Below are 17,073 nucleotides of genomic sequence, written 5' to 3'. Positions count from 1 at the left end.
GCGTACCAGCAAGGCAAGCCCGCCTACACCGATATCCTTTGACGGCGCATAATTGTCGCGATGCGTTCTCTCACATGGAGAAAAGTCAGCCCATCAGATGCATTGTCTAGAGTGACTGAAATTCATTGCGTTTATCCATGAGAATCTCCCCCACAGCATTTGCTAGGTCGCACGAGTCAATGGCAGTCATGTACATAGGGTCCTCACGCTGTGGACAAGAAATTGGACTGTCTCCCGTAGCGGACAACAGGAGCTGCAGTCGTGGGTGCTGGTCCACTTTCAGATCCAAGCACACCTTCAGTGCTTGATACTTGAAAGAATCCCAGTCCCTCCTTAAGAAAAAGCGTAGCAACGGGGCCCTAAGGACCGCCCTTAGTTCGCTTTTGGTAGTGCATTGCCGGATCCGCTCTTGTAGTTCAAGGCGGCTAAATCCCTGCGCTACAAAAAGATGCCCGCTGGATGGCCACACTACTGCAAAGTCGGGGAAGGCGACAGGTACGGCACTGTCCAGTCTAAACTCACCGTAGGGCAATCCATCCTCCTCCCCAAGCACAACCGTTTTCGGTGGCTTGGAAGGACACTGAGTCTGGAAAATGGTATGCTGACACACTGAACATAAACCCCATGCGCGAAATTCCTCTTCTTCAAAAAGATCCCGAAGATCATGGCTTCTGACTGATCGACGACACAACTTGTTGGAGCAAGTAACCCGGCATCCTGGTGATGCGTGCACTCTGCTCAGCAGAACTCTACTGTCGAAATTTACAGGCAACACCTCATCCCTGCCCTCCACCCTGCAAGCGTACTCATCCATTTGCGCCAGCACAGCAGGCATCATAGTATCTAACTCCGCCTCGGTCACATCAGGGGTTGGCGCAACCTCTTCAGATGGGTTTGGGGTGGATACCGTCTCATTTGACAAACATGCCTCTGCAATGTGGTGTTCGCCGTCTACTTGCACACCTTCACATGCCATGGGTATAGCAGGCGGACGTGATATCTCTGCCCCAGATTCAACCGAGGCAATAATGGTAGTACCATCCACTTGTACAGTTTCGTCGACCTTTTTTCTTGGTTGCACGGGAAGTGCCAGTGGTGGCCCTGCAGGTGCCTCCTCCGCATCCACAGCAGGCACACAGTTCACTTGTACTGCTTCGTCAGTTAGGTCTGCCGGCTGCTTCCGTCTACCCCGTGCTGCCGTTTCGTGACTTGGTCCTCTGGCACGGCGTATTTTGTGTCGATCTCCGGCAGTACCGCAAGAGGCTGCTTCTCGATCCCGACGTATCGGGGAAAACTCCAACCCAATGTGCAACTGACCGCAGTCCAAGTCGATCCGATCTCCTCCAAGGAGGGTGTTCCAGCACAGCTGAATGTCACCGTTCCAGCGGGTCTCGAAACAAGGAAAAGGAACCTGTCCCTCACCTAGGAAATTTGCACTTCCATGGCGAGCATTTCTCTTCCACAGCTCAAATCTCATAAACCGATGCGAAGGATAACTCCTATAGCTGATGGGGAAGCTCCACTCCTCACCCCAACGGAGGTTAAGAGTACGTCGCGATCGCCACTTTTGCCATTGCTGTTCCTGGGTGGGGCACCTCACGACGACAAACAGCGAATCTCCGAATGAGAGTCGCCGAGGATTTACACCTTTGACACTGTCAAGCCATATCCACAAAGTACCAATGTAGCTGCTAATAAAGGCATCCGGTTCACGCACACTATCCATTTCTAACTGCAGCTGTGTAAGAGCAGCTCTTCGAAGCACGGCAAGATCATCCGTTGTGACATGGAGCTGTTTCTTCTTCCGGTTCGAATCCTTGGTTTGCCCTACAGCTCTGCCACTTCGCCGAGGTGTTAAAATGCTCTGTCGCAACTCAGACACAGCATTTTCAACGGCTTGCTTGACCTGCTTTGCTACAAATGCGGCAGCTGTCGCCTCTTCGGGTACACTCTTCTTCTGGAACTTTGAACCGCTTCTTTTCAGCGATGCGGTACTATTTGAGCCCGCTCGCTTCCGCGGAACTCGCAGTTCTGTCTCGGTAACAGATTGAAGGTTCCGATCCCCGTCCTCCTTTGTATTCTCCTGCTTCCTCGCGGCGTTATCCGATTTTCCCACAGCCTCCCTACTGTTGGCAGCGCCCTGCTGGCTGCTGAGATGGTTACTTCGTAGAGAGCTCATGTGCCTGTCACACTCATCCGCCTGTGCAACTGTCCTTGCTTGCTCGCGGGTGTGAGTTGGCTGAGTCGCTAACTCATGTTCTATCGCTCGCTCAGACTTCCCAACTTTATCGTCGATTTGCAGCGATCGATTGTGCGTCTCGCTTGTCTCCCTTTCCAGCTGTATGAGTCTCTCTTGCGCCCCACCTTCATTGCCCCCTAAAACTTCGTGTCTGTACAGTCTTCCCTCTTCCTGCACTTGCCCCTTCGCCTTGTCAGCAATCCGCCTCTTCTCTTCCTCATGCCCCTCTTCATCAGCGTGTAGAGCCTCTTCGTGTCTCTTATCTTCGTCCACGGCATGCTTACTCGCTTCCTTGTCGAGTTGCCTTTTTGAATTCGTTTTTTCTCGTTTCCTAGCTTCCTTGGCACTCTCCTGCCCACGTGTATCTGCAACCGATCCCCGGTTGTTTCCCGTTTCCCGAGTGCGCCTTCTCTCCAACTGCTCACTCATATCTTCCTTCTGTGCGAGGGAGAGCCTGCGATCCCAGTGAAGAGCCTCCGCCATCTGTTTGAGTTTCTGCTGCTGGAGCCGAAATTCATTTTCGTTCTGCAGCTGTTCCTCACGGGCGACGAGTGCAGATGCTTGCGCCTTCCTCGCTTGAGCCATACTTTTCAACTCCTTGGCGACCTTCTTTGCCACGGTGGCTCTCTGGAAAACTTCGCCAGGTTCAGGACTCGACCCTCGATTGCGGGGAAGGTCTGCGTTTCTCTCAGAATTTATGTTCGCCCGCGTGTCCTTGTTCATGCATTCAACACTACAGTAGTCACTATACTTTCCTGTCCACGATAGCCAGGCATCCTTCTTGCATACCTTACAGTATGGTCGAGCAATTGATGGATCGTATTCCGCCCCGGCTGGAGTCACATCCTCCAGTATGTAGTCGAAGAACGCGTTCATTCTCGGTACCTCCGCCAGAATTAACACCTTGGCAAACGGCACGCAGAAAGGTCAGTCCACCGGGCAAGCACATAAATACGTCCTGAGGAAGGGGAATGGCACAGTCCCACTGCGACTGTGAAGACACGGAAAAATCTTAAGACCGGTAAATGAGAAGACACAAGCAAACCATCGTTTTACGGCTTAGATGTGGCTACATCGAGTAATGACGATTGACAGCCGCCATGTTGTGAAGGAAAAGATTGCATCTTGATGCCTTGATCCCAGATCTTTCAGCATGCAGAGCGATTGCGTTCAACTGGGCAGTCCGCTAGCCCCTCAAGCCGTCTGAATGCAACATCAATGGCCGTGCTAGACTCCTGCCGGATCCTATTAACCAACACGTGGCCGCTTTTTTCCATATTTTCCTCCTTTCCAGGGTAATGATAAATATTTGGATCAAATAAGGCGTTGCACCGTCCTGCTGTCGCTTGCGACACGGTTGTGTGCGACACAGGCAGAGTTGTGTACTTCCATACGAGCACATATCCCAGCCCACGAAAACGCGCCGGGGAGCTCCTTTCCTCCCGTGTTTGTCTTGCACTGTCAAAACGAGTTTCTTGTGTTCACGCCAACGGGGGCTAGTCGCCTTTTACTGAATTGCAGTTCCATCAGAACAGCGAACGGATCACTCGCGACGAAGAGCTCCGAGGGTAGTTCGAGACATCAAGCCCCTAACCTCCCCCGGGATCCTTCGGTCACCGTCACAAAGGACACCTCGGCACAGTATTAGCTTTTCGTCGCTACAGCAAGCTGGTAAACATCCTTTTAGTTCGACAGACGCTGTTAACGCCACGATAGCGTCGTCGGACTTCGATACTTGTCGACTTCTAACTTATGCACTCTCATGAGCTAGGGGCTTCCTCGCTACTCTTCAGCGCTCGACGGGCCCCTGCCTACGGACCAACGGCTGTACCAGTGGTTAACAGGCCCGCGGACTTTCGAGAACTGACAACTGGCGTTCTGAAGGAATGTTTTTGCTGGCATGCTTTCCTGGAGGCATGTATTGACTGGCATACTTACGTGTCAGCTTTCTCTGAAAACGCTGTAAACATGGGCCAAGAATGCGCAAACGGTGGTGACCTAGTATCTGTTTAATCTTCATCCTCATGCTGACCCAAATTGTCTCTCGTCTACTGTTTCTATTGAGGGCCTCGCCACTCTGACTTCGTGTATATTCATGCGTGTATATTTGATGATTCGGCAACTGCCAAACTTGCCACAAAATTGCGAGTGCTGGCCGCAGCCACGATAAATGCCCGATGACACGGAAAGCAACAATATGGCGTGCGTCAGTGTCAACATGCCGACTTCATGCACAAATTGCCTGTACGAGCTAAAGTCGTTCTAAGGGCCCCTATCCTGAAGAGGTCGTACCAGCGCAGCCCCATTAAAGCGTTAAGGAAGATACACAGCACCGGAGTCACGCCGCCGGCACGATTGTTATTCAGTCACATGATCGCTGCCTTCTTGCGGAGGACGAACGGCATCCAGTGGCATTGGACGCCTCACGTTTCAACCAGACGTACGACGTCCAGCAAACAGAGGACTATTGCTTAGTAGCGGCACAGCCCACCGCCATGTTCCACCGTCTTCCACTTTCCTTCTATCTCCTGCCGCTAACTCCACCCGCAGATTCAGGCATGCAGGTTTAGCTCTACCGCATCCAGGTTTTCTCCTTGACCCAGTCTGTCAGGGGGATCCTTCCCCGGTGATATCTGGTTTTGCTTGTTGCTGTCGTCGGCACAAAAAAAGCCGTGACGAAAATTCAGAAGATCCACGTCTCCACCGGACTGCTTCTCCATTCAACGATTAGGACATAGTCTCAGCCTTCCAATCTGTGAACTTGCTACATGCTGCTCGCTGAAAACGGGCAGACTTTGCTTCAAGTTGCTGTTTAACAGAAGCTGATATCGGAGGTAAAGCCGGTTCCTGGGAGGAGGGATCCTGTGCACAGGAAAAACCCTGGCACCAGAGGTGTGTCTGGTGAACCCGTACAAACAGAAGTGTTGTAAATTCAAGGAGGCGACTGCAAACAACGCACAATTGACCCACCTGTCGTAAAAATTGAGGGCAGAATACACCGCCACAATGGCTTGAGCGTCGTGATGCTCGTGCGACGCACTTTGTCGCGCCTCAATCCATATTACACATCCAAGAGAAGATACCTTGATACACACGTGAAACAGTATGCGCAGTTGCCGTACCTGTAGCATTGAGCGTAGCTCAAAGTAATACTTCGCGTATGTTGACGGTTTGACGACGACCTCGAAATGAAGCAATGAAAGGAACGCTGCCTCCATTTTGTTCACTTCTTCAACGGTAAAAAACGGATACAGACACGCGAATGACGCGTTCGTCAGCACCTGGTCGTCCCACACTTTCTGCATACACAAGAATACTCGCACGTGAAGGATGAGTTCACATTCTAATCCACGGTCTCATCGCGATGCGCTGCATTGTAGCTTCTTTTCTTCACCTCCCAAGCCATAGTGGCTCACCTGAGCGACTATCAGAGCTGTAAATACGAGAGGCCTCCAGTTGGATGCGCGAAGGGGTATTCCGGAGAAAGCTATCAGGCGGTTTATGAACAGGAGGGCGAGGACATTGCATTCTGGCGAGTATTCCGCTGCGTCGTACAGCACGCCTATGAAGTCTCGAATCTCCTCAACAGTCGGGCATGGTTCGCCCTGATGCTGGGCAACAGAGGTCCTCAACGCCGTCTCGCTGGCGTTGCCTGAATGTAAATGTGCCGAACCCAAAAACTGTGGCTGCTACACCGGATGAGCGGTCTTCCGCGCGCTGCTGGAGTGACTCGCAGCGTATCATTTTTAAAGGAAAATTACTACTATGTAGGCAGCGGCGACACACAAGGCATACTGATCAAGTAGTCACCGGGCCTTCACAAAGCTTTGGTTAGACAAGCATTAACTTGCCCATTAACATGTGTGCAGATGTTCTGAGGCAGAGTTTCGAGGGATTCTCATGCCCTTTAGGAGATGTCGACGAACCCCATAATCTTACTGTCACAGTATGCTGCTTCATCGAAAACTCTCCATTCTGGCCGTTCCTCGACGAGACGCTTCTCCGTATCGACAAAAATCTGGTCCTGAAGTATGGCCGCAACTGCAGTGATCATCTTCTGAACGTTTGGCTGTGAAACTGTAGAGGTCAGCATCCAGTTACTGTTATCTGTCATACTAAGTCTGTCCCCGCTGGCCGGGAGCGGGGGAACGCTATCCTCAGACATAACGTGGAGCGAAAAGTAGCACGACGAGCGGTGGCCCGGGGTCTCCGTTACGGGGTGAAACTCAAAGCTTGCAGCGAACAAGCTGCATTAATCCATATGCGCCAACGATAACAGAACAGACCCTCGATAAATATTAACTCAAGAAGCGATGGCTTGGATGTGGCGCGTGCCGCTCCTACCAACAACGTGTTGTACTTCTGAGGAGCTGACGGCCGTCCCAGTCATCAGTGAGGAGCCTTCTGCAAGCAACGCAAGGACAGCTTCAAATAACCAAGAACAACAACATATCCGTTCACCTTCAACTGGTTGCAACACGATTATTTCACCAAACACTGAATCTACAAGTTGTAAATGCTCTCAGTGAAATGCATGTCAGTCTCCCTTTCGCTAGGCCACGACTGGGGAGGGGCAACGATGAAGCGAGTAAACACGTTTCGGCTTGTAAGAGACGCCCAGATGTGCGGTCTCACCGGTGGTCACGGCATGCAGTCCGACTCTCCCTAGGCTTCTAGTCCAGTGGACTGAGGCACACGCAGGCTATAAGCAAAGTTGAACCCCCGCGGAGTGCAGCCGGTGTCTGTACAACCAGGTTACCCGTGTCACGCGCAGTGTAGCATCCGGAATCCTGCGGGGACCTAGCAACAATTTCGAACTAAAAAGGTCAGTCCTTCTGCAATGTCTACTTCTCTACTACAGTCAGGGGCAATGCCGAACCACTCACTTTCGCGCCGTTTTTCTGTCATTCGAGTGCTTGGCAAGGGCACGTTTGGCAAAGTGTTCCTCGTTACTGATTCTGTGTCTGGCGAAACGCGAGCTCTTAAGAGAACTCAGAAGTGGAGGAAGAAGGAATCACGAGAGGTGCTGTGTCTGGAGATCGGCAAAGATTCGCCGAATCTGATTGGCGCCGAGGAAGTCTTTTATACGTATACTCCTTCCGGATTCATGGTCCAGAATATCCTGATGGAGAACGCTGGGTACACGTTACACCGATACCTCGCATCGCATCTTGCACTTCGAAAAAATGATCCGGCGCACAAAATTCAAGTTTCAACAGCCATGAGCATTGCCAAGCAAGTATGTAACGGGTTGTTTGCTCTCCATAGGCAGGGGGTCGCCCACAGGGACTTGAAACCGGAGAATATACTTGTAAGGCGGTGCGGTATAGTTCTGTGGCAGAATGGGCCCAGCGGCATTCGCGCACCCTGCAGATCAAAGACCATGGCGGTCAGATTCTAGCAAAAATATGTGATTTCGGTGCGCTTGCTGAAGTCCGTGATAACGTTCCGTATATGGTTCAGCGTCATGGCGACAGGCTCGAGCAAGGCATTAACCACCCAGGGCTGCCCATCGATGCCCTACATCTGCTCACGGTGGTACGAAGCGGTAACCCTTCACTACCTGTGCATATTGAACACTGGGCCGTAGGTATCGGGCACCGGAGTTGCTTCTTGGTTCGACGACCTACACGGTAAGGCCCGAGTGCCGAAATCCAAAAAACGCGTACTCCTGAGTTCCAATAATTGCTCACCCTCAGGTCGCAGTGGATCTGTGGTGTAAGCTCTCTGAATCCTCAAGCTTGATAAATTACTCATTTTGAAGCCCAGCTCTGGGATGCGTCCTTGCGGAACTCATCCTGTTGAGGCCACTTTTAGAATGCGAGCCCGATAATCAGAAGTGCGGAACGCAAGAACAAAAGCCCACTAGGTGCCTGGGAGAACCCTTCCAAATTCTTAAGATCTCTGAACTCCTTGGAGCACCCACAACGTAATTCGAATACCATAGACACTCGCTAATGCGGTTGCAAATTTGCATTGTATCAGGGACGATACCCAGGCGCTTTGTAGGGGGTGCCCCGAGCGTGCTAAGGTAACGAAATTGTTGTTTCAGCCGTAACGTATGTTTGGCAGACCACTTTCCGCAGGATCTTGCCTCTTCAATTTTCGAGCAACTGGCGGGACTGGCACCTCTTCCGCTTCATGAGTTGCTACTGTCTGTCACTGGGAATGAGTGAGCCACGTCTACGTTCGGTGTTCAACAACAGAGTTCACGCAGCCTTTTTCGTAGGGGCAAGCCATTAGTTGATGTTGTATGTCTGCTTCTCAGATGGAGTCCAGAGGAACGGATCTCTGTAAAAGCTATTCTCGAGAGCAACTACTTGGATTAGAGTGCGTGTTGTCGCTGTAGTAGTGTCTAACCCCATGTTTCTCGGGTACCATGGCGATTAAACTCTTGAACAAGAACAAGGTCCCTTTTGCGAATACTAGTGGCCAACGGAGGCGCGGTGATGGCCGTTTATACGCGACTATCAAATCAAGCCATGCGGTCGAACTCTTGAAGCTAACTCAAAAAGCGAACAAAATTCTGTCACGAAAACTACAAACAACAGCAACGCTGCGCACTACGCCGATACGGCGTCATCGTCTCGGGAATATGTGGTACCGTGGGAGACCAGCTCGTTACAACACAGGCAACACTGATGCACTCCAACGGCAACCTGCTTCAGATCACAACTTGTAGTGTCTATGAAGCCGATGACAAGCAGCCGGCCGTGGCACTATGACTCAAGGGTGTGTGCCTCACCATCTCACGGAGTGTTGCCGTCGGATCCATGGGAAGATTCGGATGAAGAATTAATTCGCCATAGCATCCTGCGACACGCCTCGCGCGACATTCTGTGGTGGAGACGGGCAGAAGAGCACAAAGCAAATCAATTACAATTGTTCTCCCAACACCAAAGCAGCTTGTGTTACTTCAGTGTGACTCGATCTTTTCATGTTCTCACAGCCTACTGCCTGAACGTCAGCAGCTGATCGGGTAGCGATGCGCAGAACTTACGTTTCGCTCGTTTCGGCATCTTGAGTGAACAGAATGGGTCCAGCTTCCTTGTGTGTTGCGCCCAGTGGCAACGATCCCCAATTCAATGTATCTGGGTCTGAAGACACAAAACAAGACGGCACTGAGAGAAGAGCAAAATCACACTTCTTCCTTTGAAACCACGCGAAGGATAAGGGCCCGTCCTGGACGGGACACAACATCAAGAAACAGATAGTTCTGCCGGTGTTTGTCTTGATTAACCGCTTCAATCAATTTTAAACAGGCAACAACAAGGCACCGATGAGCAGCTGCCGGTTCGCGGGAAAGAGCACGTGGACAAAGACAAAAACTCTCCACGTATTGCAAAACTGGAGCGACTTACTGCGGGTTCTGTCACTTTGAGAATGGTGGGGCTCTTCAGCGACGACCTCCGCCGGAGCACCGAGTGGCGCAGCCGCCCGTTCAGCAGCAGCACTCGTCCACTTCTTTCCCGATGTCAGGCCCTCTACTAAAAAGTCGGATCCCCATGGGAGGCGGCTTCGATGCGGATCTCTGTTCTCTGTGGCACAGATCGAACTCCGTATAGTATGAGGAACTCCTCTTTCAACTTCAAAAATATTCTTTCCGCCTTGCCTTCCCGTTGGTTCCGGCCTTTTGGTAACGCTGTGCGGTAGATTTGGGCCAGCTTGAACACTCTCGATGCCGGCAAGTCTCCGAACAGCTGCAGTGGTAAACGTTCGCGCTTGAGTGCGAGGGCACATAGATCCTAGCGGCATAGCAACCTGGTCCGCATCCATTTGCTTCCAGCGCAGAAGATTTCGCTCCATCTGCTCGCTGACCTTAGTCCTGAACGGACGTGGTAAAAGATATCCAGCTTCCGTTGTTTGCTGAGGTAGTTGCCCGTCATATTCGCATCTTTACGTCAGGACGGCAAGCAGGCACACCTTTTCTGTACCAACGCCTCATTAGGAGCAACACTTACTTTATTATGCCAGAGGAGTCTCCCTCTATGAGCACGCTGACCAATGGCTTGGCTAAGTACTCGATGAACCCTTCTTGAGCTTTCGGCATCTCATTATGCTTTAAGCGATCGCACAGCTGCGACAGCGGCATCCCTCTCCGTAGCTCCTGCGCATGTGCATTGGCATTCAAGAAGCAGGAAATCAACAAGCGCTTCAAATAATGATCATACTTCGCGTTCACCCGGACTGAAACCGTACTCCCTCCTTGACGTGACCACATTGCTGAGCAAAATGCCGTCGACACTCATGAAACCAGCATGCTGTGCTACAGAGGAATGACAAGCTGGCACTCCTACCTCATCTCCTTGCTGGTAGAACTCCTCCACGATGTCGCACGACAAGCGGAAATGCATGTCCCAAGGAAGAGCTACATGACTGATATCTGCCATTTTCACAGACATCTTCAACATTGCCCACCGATCATCAACGCGATTCACCACGTCGAAATCGTCTGCTGATGTACGAAGCCGCAATCGGCTTATCGTCTCGAAGTGCTGCTTCATGTCGGTCGCCAAAATCGTTTCAATGAGCTTTGAGCGAACGAATCGAAAGTGTTCGTTATCCAGATAGTAGAAAACATTGTTTTCTTCTCTGTGTAGCAGCCAAAGAACCCAACAATGTCACAAACGCTAACTGGACACAGTGCAGCTCGGCCCTCTACATATCGTGCTGAGGCAAATTCTTTCGAGCAACTGACCTACCGTAACTTGGCCCATTTTAGTTAGTCTCTAAGCGTACTGAAAAGGCACTGGTTCTTTCCCGATCCTACGTACAATGTGCCTCCAACCACTCACGAGGTGACCAATATCCCAGGCGGGGCCAAAGCAATCCAAGATCACCTGATCAGTTACTCAGGTACTTCTGAGTGTGCAGGATTGGGCCGAGCAAGTCGCAGAAGAATGCCGTGTTCACTATGCACTATCAAACAAGCAATCAAGTGTACTTAGCGTCTCGAGTCATGGCGCACGACACCTGACTGTTCTGCCTTAACTCGTACCGTTGAAGGGTGCGGAAGCACAGGCAGCAGTGTAGGTTTTCCAGACACGAGATGTCATTGTAAACAATAGCCTGCATTCACAAGCAGATCACACGCCTCAAGAGACGGCTGCGCGGTGAGCACAAACGGTCATGACTTGGACGCCCCTGTCAAAAGCGACGAAGTGTTGCAGAAGTCGTATACGTGGCAATGTCGGTTTCAAATATTCCCACTGACCAGCGGATCATGTGACGACACGAAAAATTGATTTGTTCTCCCGGGGTGCCCCAGATCATGACAAAGGGCGGCGACATAAAGCGTTGCTTTTTCCACGCTGTCGCACCTGCACGTACCACAGCACCACACGAGAGGTCCGTCTCGCTTTCAAGACTGGCAAAGCAATATCCTCGAACGCCATGCAATTCGTAAAACAGCTCGATTCATGTGACCGCAACGTGCAGCTACACCGCGGAATGCTGTCGTGCCGACCCGCGCATGCCTGTCAGCCGTTCCCTGCCGGCAACCTGTGCAGATCCCTCCATCAAGGTTTATCCATGTTTGCGAACTGGCTCACTTGCTTAACGCTCCCACTGTGTTCGCCAACCATGCTGTTGCATGGGCAACCTGCCACAAAGGTCGGCACCGACAGCGTCGGAGTGAGACACAAATCGGGATGTGTGGAAACCCGTAGAAGCGATGAAAGCTGCACATGATTTAAGTTCAGTGTCCACCGCCAAGGCTAGCTAGCGAGGTAGTGCAGATGCCTACGAATTTGGCTGGCATGCTGTTTGGTTCTTCTGGGGCTGCTTGAGCACAATCGGGTCTCTCAAATATACAGAGAAAAAAATACCCACCATCGCTGCATGACGCTGGTTGTGATATGGGTTCTCCTGATGCTGAGATTCGCATGACATCAAGAAGTTTGTCAGCCTGCTGGGCTGACATCCCCATTCCGAGACCACTCCGCTTAAGAGTACAAATCCAGTTAACGGCAAAGCGTGGCCGGTCTCCTCTGCAACCTGGGCAATCGTTCGCACACAATACTGCATCTATTAGATGGAAAATATACTTCAGGAGCCACCGAACGCTGACGAGTTGCTTTGGACGAGTGCATTAGGTGCTTCTTGGCGGACCGGGGAGACGAATGCGGCAAAATAAGTAAAAGGGTCACACCTACATTATTCGCTTGTTTCCACGTTGCGTACAAAAAAAGTGAAAATCAGCGTGAAAGCAGCCGTGCGCTAAATCCGCGTAGACCCTGTTGAGTCATACGCCACCAAAGCCGGGTTAACTCTCACGAACGCATTTGTATGCGGAAGGTGCCACCGCACCGTAAGCCTTGTATTGATTACCAACAGAAGAGTACTATCAAATTCTGCGCAGTCTCAAATGTTCATTTAGAGCTCACCTCTATCAAGTCGAAGTTCCAATCCACTCCGATGCGGTCGACGAGATCCTGCCAGTTCGCTGACGCCTAAATAAAATTTCACGGCCAACCAGCTTCCCTTCATGAAGACCCATCCATCATACAGATGTACAACCGTCCGCTTTCCCCAATCAGGAACCTGGGGTCAAAATGGCTAAGCAAGGCACTCCAAGTCCCATCATCACGCCATCCAATCAGAAACACCAATTCGGATGGAACAGCCGTTCTGAACACAACGCAGAAGCAATAGCCACAAACCACACAGTCCTTACTACTGTATGGAGAATTCGATCAATTCGGGACATCTCTGAATTAGTTTCACATCCATCGGGGGACCCCGAAAGATTGCTTCCTGCAAAAACAGTCACAGTGGATCTCGACAGGAAACTGCCGCTCTCCACTACGCGATAAGTGGATGTGATGTGATTCATCCTGTCCAGCATCCAGATGCGGCAGGACGAACAGACCGCATTCACGAAAAATGTTGGCGAGTATCTGGTAATGGCTACCTGATACCGTAGCCCCTTGCGCTGTAGCCCACCTGAGTTGCTCAAGAACTCGGGTTTTTGGTCGGCGGAAGTCATACGTTCTCGATCACTGGAGCCTCCACGGTTTCCGCGTTGTAGCCGTATGGGAGCCAGTCTCATGTGTAGTTCCATGAAGTTACGGCTGAAAGGCTGCGAGAAAAAGTCCATGCGATTACACACAATGGCGATACTCGCTAAGAGGACAGCCGAGGAGATGTGTACCACGCCTAAGCAAATCGAACACGTGTCCGCACTAACATGGGTGCTTGCTTCAGGCGGCCCGCATTCAGATAAAAAATTGCCAGCTCAACAGCAGTTCTTGCTGGGAGAGGCTTACGTCTCCCCCTTGGAGCTCTACGGAATAAATGTCGTTGTTTCTCCGTAAAGTATCTTCGAGCCTGTAAACATCGAAGTACGCGATCCACGTAACACTATCATGCGAAGGTTCGGTTAATGGATCCTTGAAAGAAATATGCCACAAAAACTGTCACTACGTGACAGAAGGAGCTCAATATTGCACATGTGGAACAGATGCACATCTAAAGAAACGGCAATGTGCCAAGACACACCGGAAACGTTTTTTGGATTTCACATCACACCAATGGCAAACAATGCACACGTCATTCCCCAGGCGGCCGCCAGGGCGCAGGATTTGTAAACCATCTACAAACGAATGCACAGACGGAAAATAACGATTAACAGTTGTGGCTCTGCATCATGGCCATGCTGGGGTCCGTCCAGATCCGGCGGCGTGCGCTTACTCGTTCACAAGGATCCCCATTTTCTCGAGCTGACCTTCGGCTCCCTCTACTCCCCCCCGCATCATCAACTGCTTGATCATTCGATCCATCTGCAGCCCATACATCCCACAGTCGCGCAACCGACGGTCGAGAAATGACGGATGCATACGAACTGGTACAGAGGGAACTCACTTAGACAGAATTCGAAGCATTACGTTTGTTGTCGGGCTAGTCGAGCTGAGAGAAGTGCCGGCTTGCTGCGTTTCACGTTGAGACGGTAACAGTGTGAACAAGAGCTGCGATCCACGGCGAGAAAACACCGCCAGGCTTCGGTGTGACACATCAAACGTGATGATGCAGGTCGACGACTCACCTGATGCAAATCAGCCATCATTCCGTCTACTGCAGTTAAATTGTTTGGAGGCTGCGGCGACTCTTCGATGAGCTTCCAAAGCCGCTCCCGCGAATTCTGGTTACAACGCAGAGACAATGAGCAGCTGACAGCCGCGGAGTGTGGCTTTACCTCCACAGCAGTCGCGCGCGGACCTCAAAGCCTCAAAGACTCCCGATCCCATCGTGGGCTGGCTCCCCTCAAATGTCTTCAATCCAAAAGCAAAAGAGCATAAAAAGGATGCTGGCATACGCGAGCCAGCAGTTGCAGCTTACCCTCCAGTTCAAGAAAACTAATCGATGTTGCAGCTCTGTTGCATAACGTCCGGCGTAGCTCCATAGGGATAGAGAATACAAGAGGCATATGGCAGTGACCCTGCAGGAGCGCAACGAGGTCAACCGACGACAGTTTTACCGCATTCGTGCCACACGCCAACGGTAGGGCACGAGAAGATGCTCACTGGCCACTTTGTGTCTGTCTCAGATTGGCAAATGCTGTCAACGGAGTGCTCCAGTTACTCCGTCACGGTAAACAGCCACAAATATGCCGTTTATCAGCATTTGAGGAGCTGCCAAACAACTTACAAGGTGGATGAGTTGATATAGTGGGAGTATAAATACGCGATGACGAAGAGGGATGCAAACGCAGAGGGGATCCAGATGTGGAGGAAGGCAGTAAGCCGGACGAGCGAAGGGGCCAAAAGATCCAGCCATAGAATCGACGAGAAGAAGAGGTAGACAGAGAACAAGGTGGTGTCCACGAAGATGCGTTCCGTTCCCAGAAGAGCGTTTACCAGATGGACATTAAGCGGTTCTGTGGCTTGCCCCTCAGCCGGATGTTCTTCAGTGGCTAACCTAACCGCCTTCCTCGGAGTTGGGAACGACCGTCCCAGACTGGCAAAGGGCATACAATACCCTGTTACCATCTACACAACACACACGGAGGGAAAGTGATGGAGATCCGTAGTTTGTCATTCTTTTCCCTCAACCGCTAATTCTTCGGATACAAACTACAAAAGAAGGCTGCACGTGACACAGGGAGCTACGTACGAGATTACGGTAAGGCTGCTTTCATAATGTTCCATTCTAAAACACACTTACCACGAAAGTATAGACGTACGAGATTGTCAGGGCTCGCCGCCTCACCCAACTACCAAAGGGACCCAAAATGCCCGCGAATACGAGCAGAAAAGCCAAAGACAACCCTAAGCCTACACTGAGGGCGAAGTACACATAAAAGAAAGTTTCCAGTGGCGGGAAGTAGGCGCGGAAATCTTGGTGAGTGCCCGTGAATGAGAACACCCCATGGAGAATGGGCATGATAACTGCGTGGTGGATCAGCAACTGGAAAACGAACCGAACTATACATAGGTGATTGCAAACCAGAGCGTATTCCTTCTCCGCCTGGGGGTCTTCGAACCGCAGATGAAAAAACCTTATCGGGGAAGTCACATCGACGCCGAAGCCAAAACTCTTCAACCGACAGTGGTCCTTAATTACCGCAGAGCTCCATTTGGCATATTGGCGATCACATTCTGCAATCGAGAATGACTTTTTGTAGATCTCCGCGAAATCCGTTTCTCCACCAACCAAATCGTGTGCTGCAGTCCTCAGGAATTGCCTGATACGCGAAGACGACCTCAGCCAGAAACGGCGAAGCCTGCTTCCGCAGCGCCGGGCTGCAAAGGATTCCTGCCCTCTATCAAAGCGGGGGAGTGGGCCAAAGTCAGCAGAAAAACACTCTAAAGGCGGTTCAGTCACACTGATCGGGCTGGGCACCCCCCGTGCAGTACTCTCTGAAGAACAACGATGTGCACGGCAGGGCTTCATTGTTTGAATATTCCATGCTATGCTACAGCAGGTTCGCACACACCATATGTAGATTCCTGCTTGGACCTAACAAAACACTCGACGCGAGCCACGCGGTGTGAGAGAAAACTGGACATTCCTAGTGAAACATATCTCAAGCGACTAGGAGACGGCGAGAGCTGCCTCCAGAGGTTTGCCTGACGCGCTGCCTGCTGTCGATAAAACATCGGAAGGGCGGACGTAAAAGGTGTGTCATGGCCCGGCAAAGACAGTCTCCCATCCGGAAGCACGATGAACAGGATTGTGACAAATCAAGAGCGGAACTTTTATATGTCAGTTTCAATGAAAGGAAGCCGCTGCACCACTGGAGTCGGCCGACGGCTCATCGAGTGGAGCACCGTGAAGCAGCACAATGGACTGTTCTGCAGGAAGCAATACCTATTTCCCGAGTACAGCGACTGATGTAAATGCTTTTCTTCTTTCTCGTTCACTAAATGACTACGATGCAATTTCGGGATGGCAAAAGCTACAACCACATCAGCTTGGCACGTGGTGTCTACACAGGTAAGCGTCGTCAGTCTACGCGTCTCGAGTCCTGGTACCCCTATCACCAGCTTCCCGCCACTGTTTCTCATAGCAGTCGTCTGCCGATGAGGTCCGAGCAGGTGGCCGCGGCCATAATACTTTCAAAATGACAGATTATGAGGCTCCCTGCATCGATTTTCTTTGGATGTGCAAGTCCCTTGGTGAATTAGACAGAGAAATAAGCCAGGGTCTGGACACTCGCGTGTCGTAAGGTTATCCGAACTGTCTTCAAGACCCGCGAAACGCGTCTGTGACGGAATGGCCCGGATGCATCGATGTGATTTGCTTCCTGTATCACATCGAACCGGCTGCTATTGATGCTGCGCTTCGTGGTTCGAGTCCCCACGACAGTCTGCAGTTTTCGCACGTCGTGGTGGCAG

At 51.3% G+C, this 17,073-nt stretch overlaps 4 protein-coding genes across 4 annotated transcripts; 1 reads left to right on the top strand and 3 right to left on the bottom strand.

Moving 5' to 3' along the window:
• Window positions 1-106: 106 nt before the first annotated feature.
• NCLIV_039170 (conserved hypothetical protein) lies at window positions 107-3,115 on the bottom strand (the record flags this gene model as incomplete). Its single annotated transcript, XM_003880826.1, has 1 exon — window positions 107-3,115. The coding sequence occupies one exon, from the start codon at window positions 3,113-3,115 to the stop codon at window positions 107-109; it is 3,009 nt and encodes a 1,002-aa protein (XP_003880875.1).
• A 1,851-nt stretch (window positions 3,116-4,966) lies between these two features.
• NCLIV_039160 (putative cyclin, N-terminal domain-containing protein) lies at window positions 4,967-6,293 on the bottom strand (the record flags this gene model as incomplete). Its single annotated transcript, XM_003880825.1, has 4 exons — window positions 4,967-5,101; window positions 5,362-5,538; window positions 5,656-5,891; window positions 6,179-6,293. The coding sequence occupies 4 exons, from the start codon at window positions 6,291-6,293 to the stop codon at window positions 4,967-4,969; spliced, it is 663 nt and encodes a 220-aa protein (XP_003880874.1).
• Window positions 6,294-7,109: 816 nt separating this feature from the next.
• Window positions 7,110-8,172, top strand: NCLIV_039150 (putative CMGC kinase; the record flags this gene model as incomplete). Its single annotated transcript, XM_003880824.1, has 6 exons — window positions 7,110-7,550; window positions 7,613-7,658; window positions 7,717-7,777; window positions 7,830-7,872; window positions 7,939-7,957; window positions 8,009-8,172. 6 exons carry the CDS (start codon window positions 7,110-7,112, stop codon window positions 8,170-8,172), a joined length of 774 nt encoding a protein of 257 aa, XP_003880873.1.
• Window positions 8,173-8,988: 816 nt separating this feature from the next.
• NCLIV_039140 (hypothetical protein) lies at window positions 8,989-16,129 on the bottom strand (the record flags this gene model as incomplete). Its single annotated transcript, XM_003880823.1, has 17 exons — window positions 8,989-9,076; window positions 9,240-9,336; window positions 9,601-10,064; window positions 10,201-10,346; window positions 10,537-10,829; window positions 11,238-11,308; window positions 11,454-11,606; window positions 11,800-11,839; window positions 12,067-12,235; window positions 12,915-12,993; window positions 13,159-13,319; window positions 13,507-13,567; window positions 13,931-14,019; window positions 14,283-14,378; window positions 14,576-14,675; window positions 14,885-15,225; window positions 15,401-16,129. The coding sequence occupies 17 exons, from the start codon at window positions 16,127-16,129 to the stop codon at window positions 8,989-8,991; spliced, it is 3,177 nt and encodes a 1,058-aa protein (XP_003880872.1).
• Window positions 16,130-17,073: the final 944 nt, after the last annotated feature.

Source organism: Neospora caninum, chromosome IX (genome assembly GCF_000208865.1).
Source record: "Neospora caninum Liverpool complete genome, chromosome IX".
NCBI lineage: Eukaryota > Apicomplexa > Conoidasida > Eucoccidiorida > Sarcocystidae > Neospora > Neospora caninum.
This window is presented reverse-complemented; position numbering and strand designations above follow the sequence as displayed.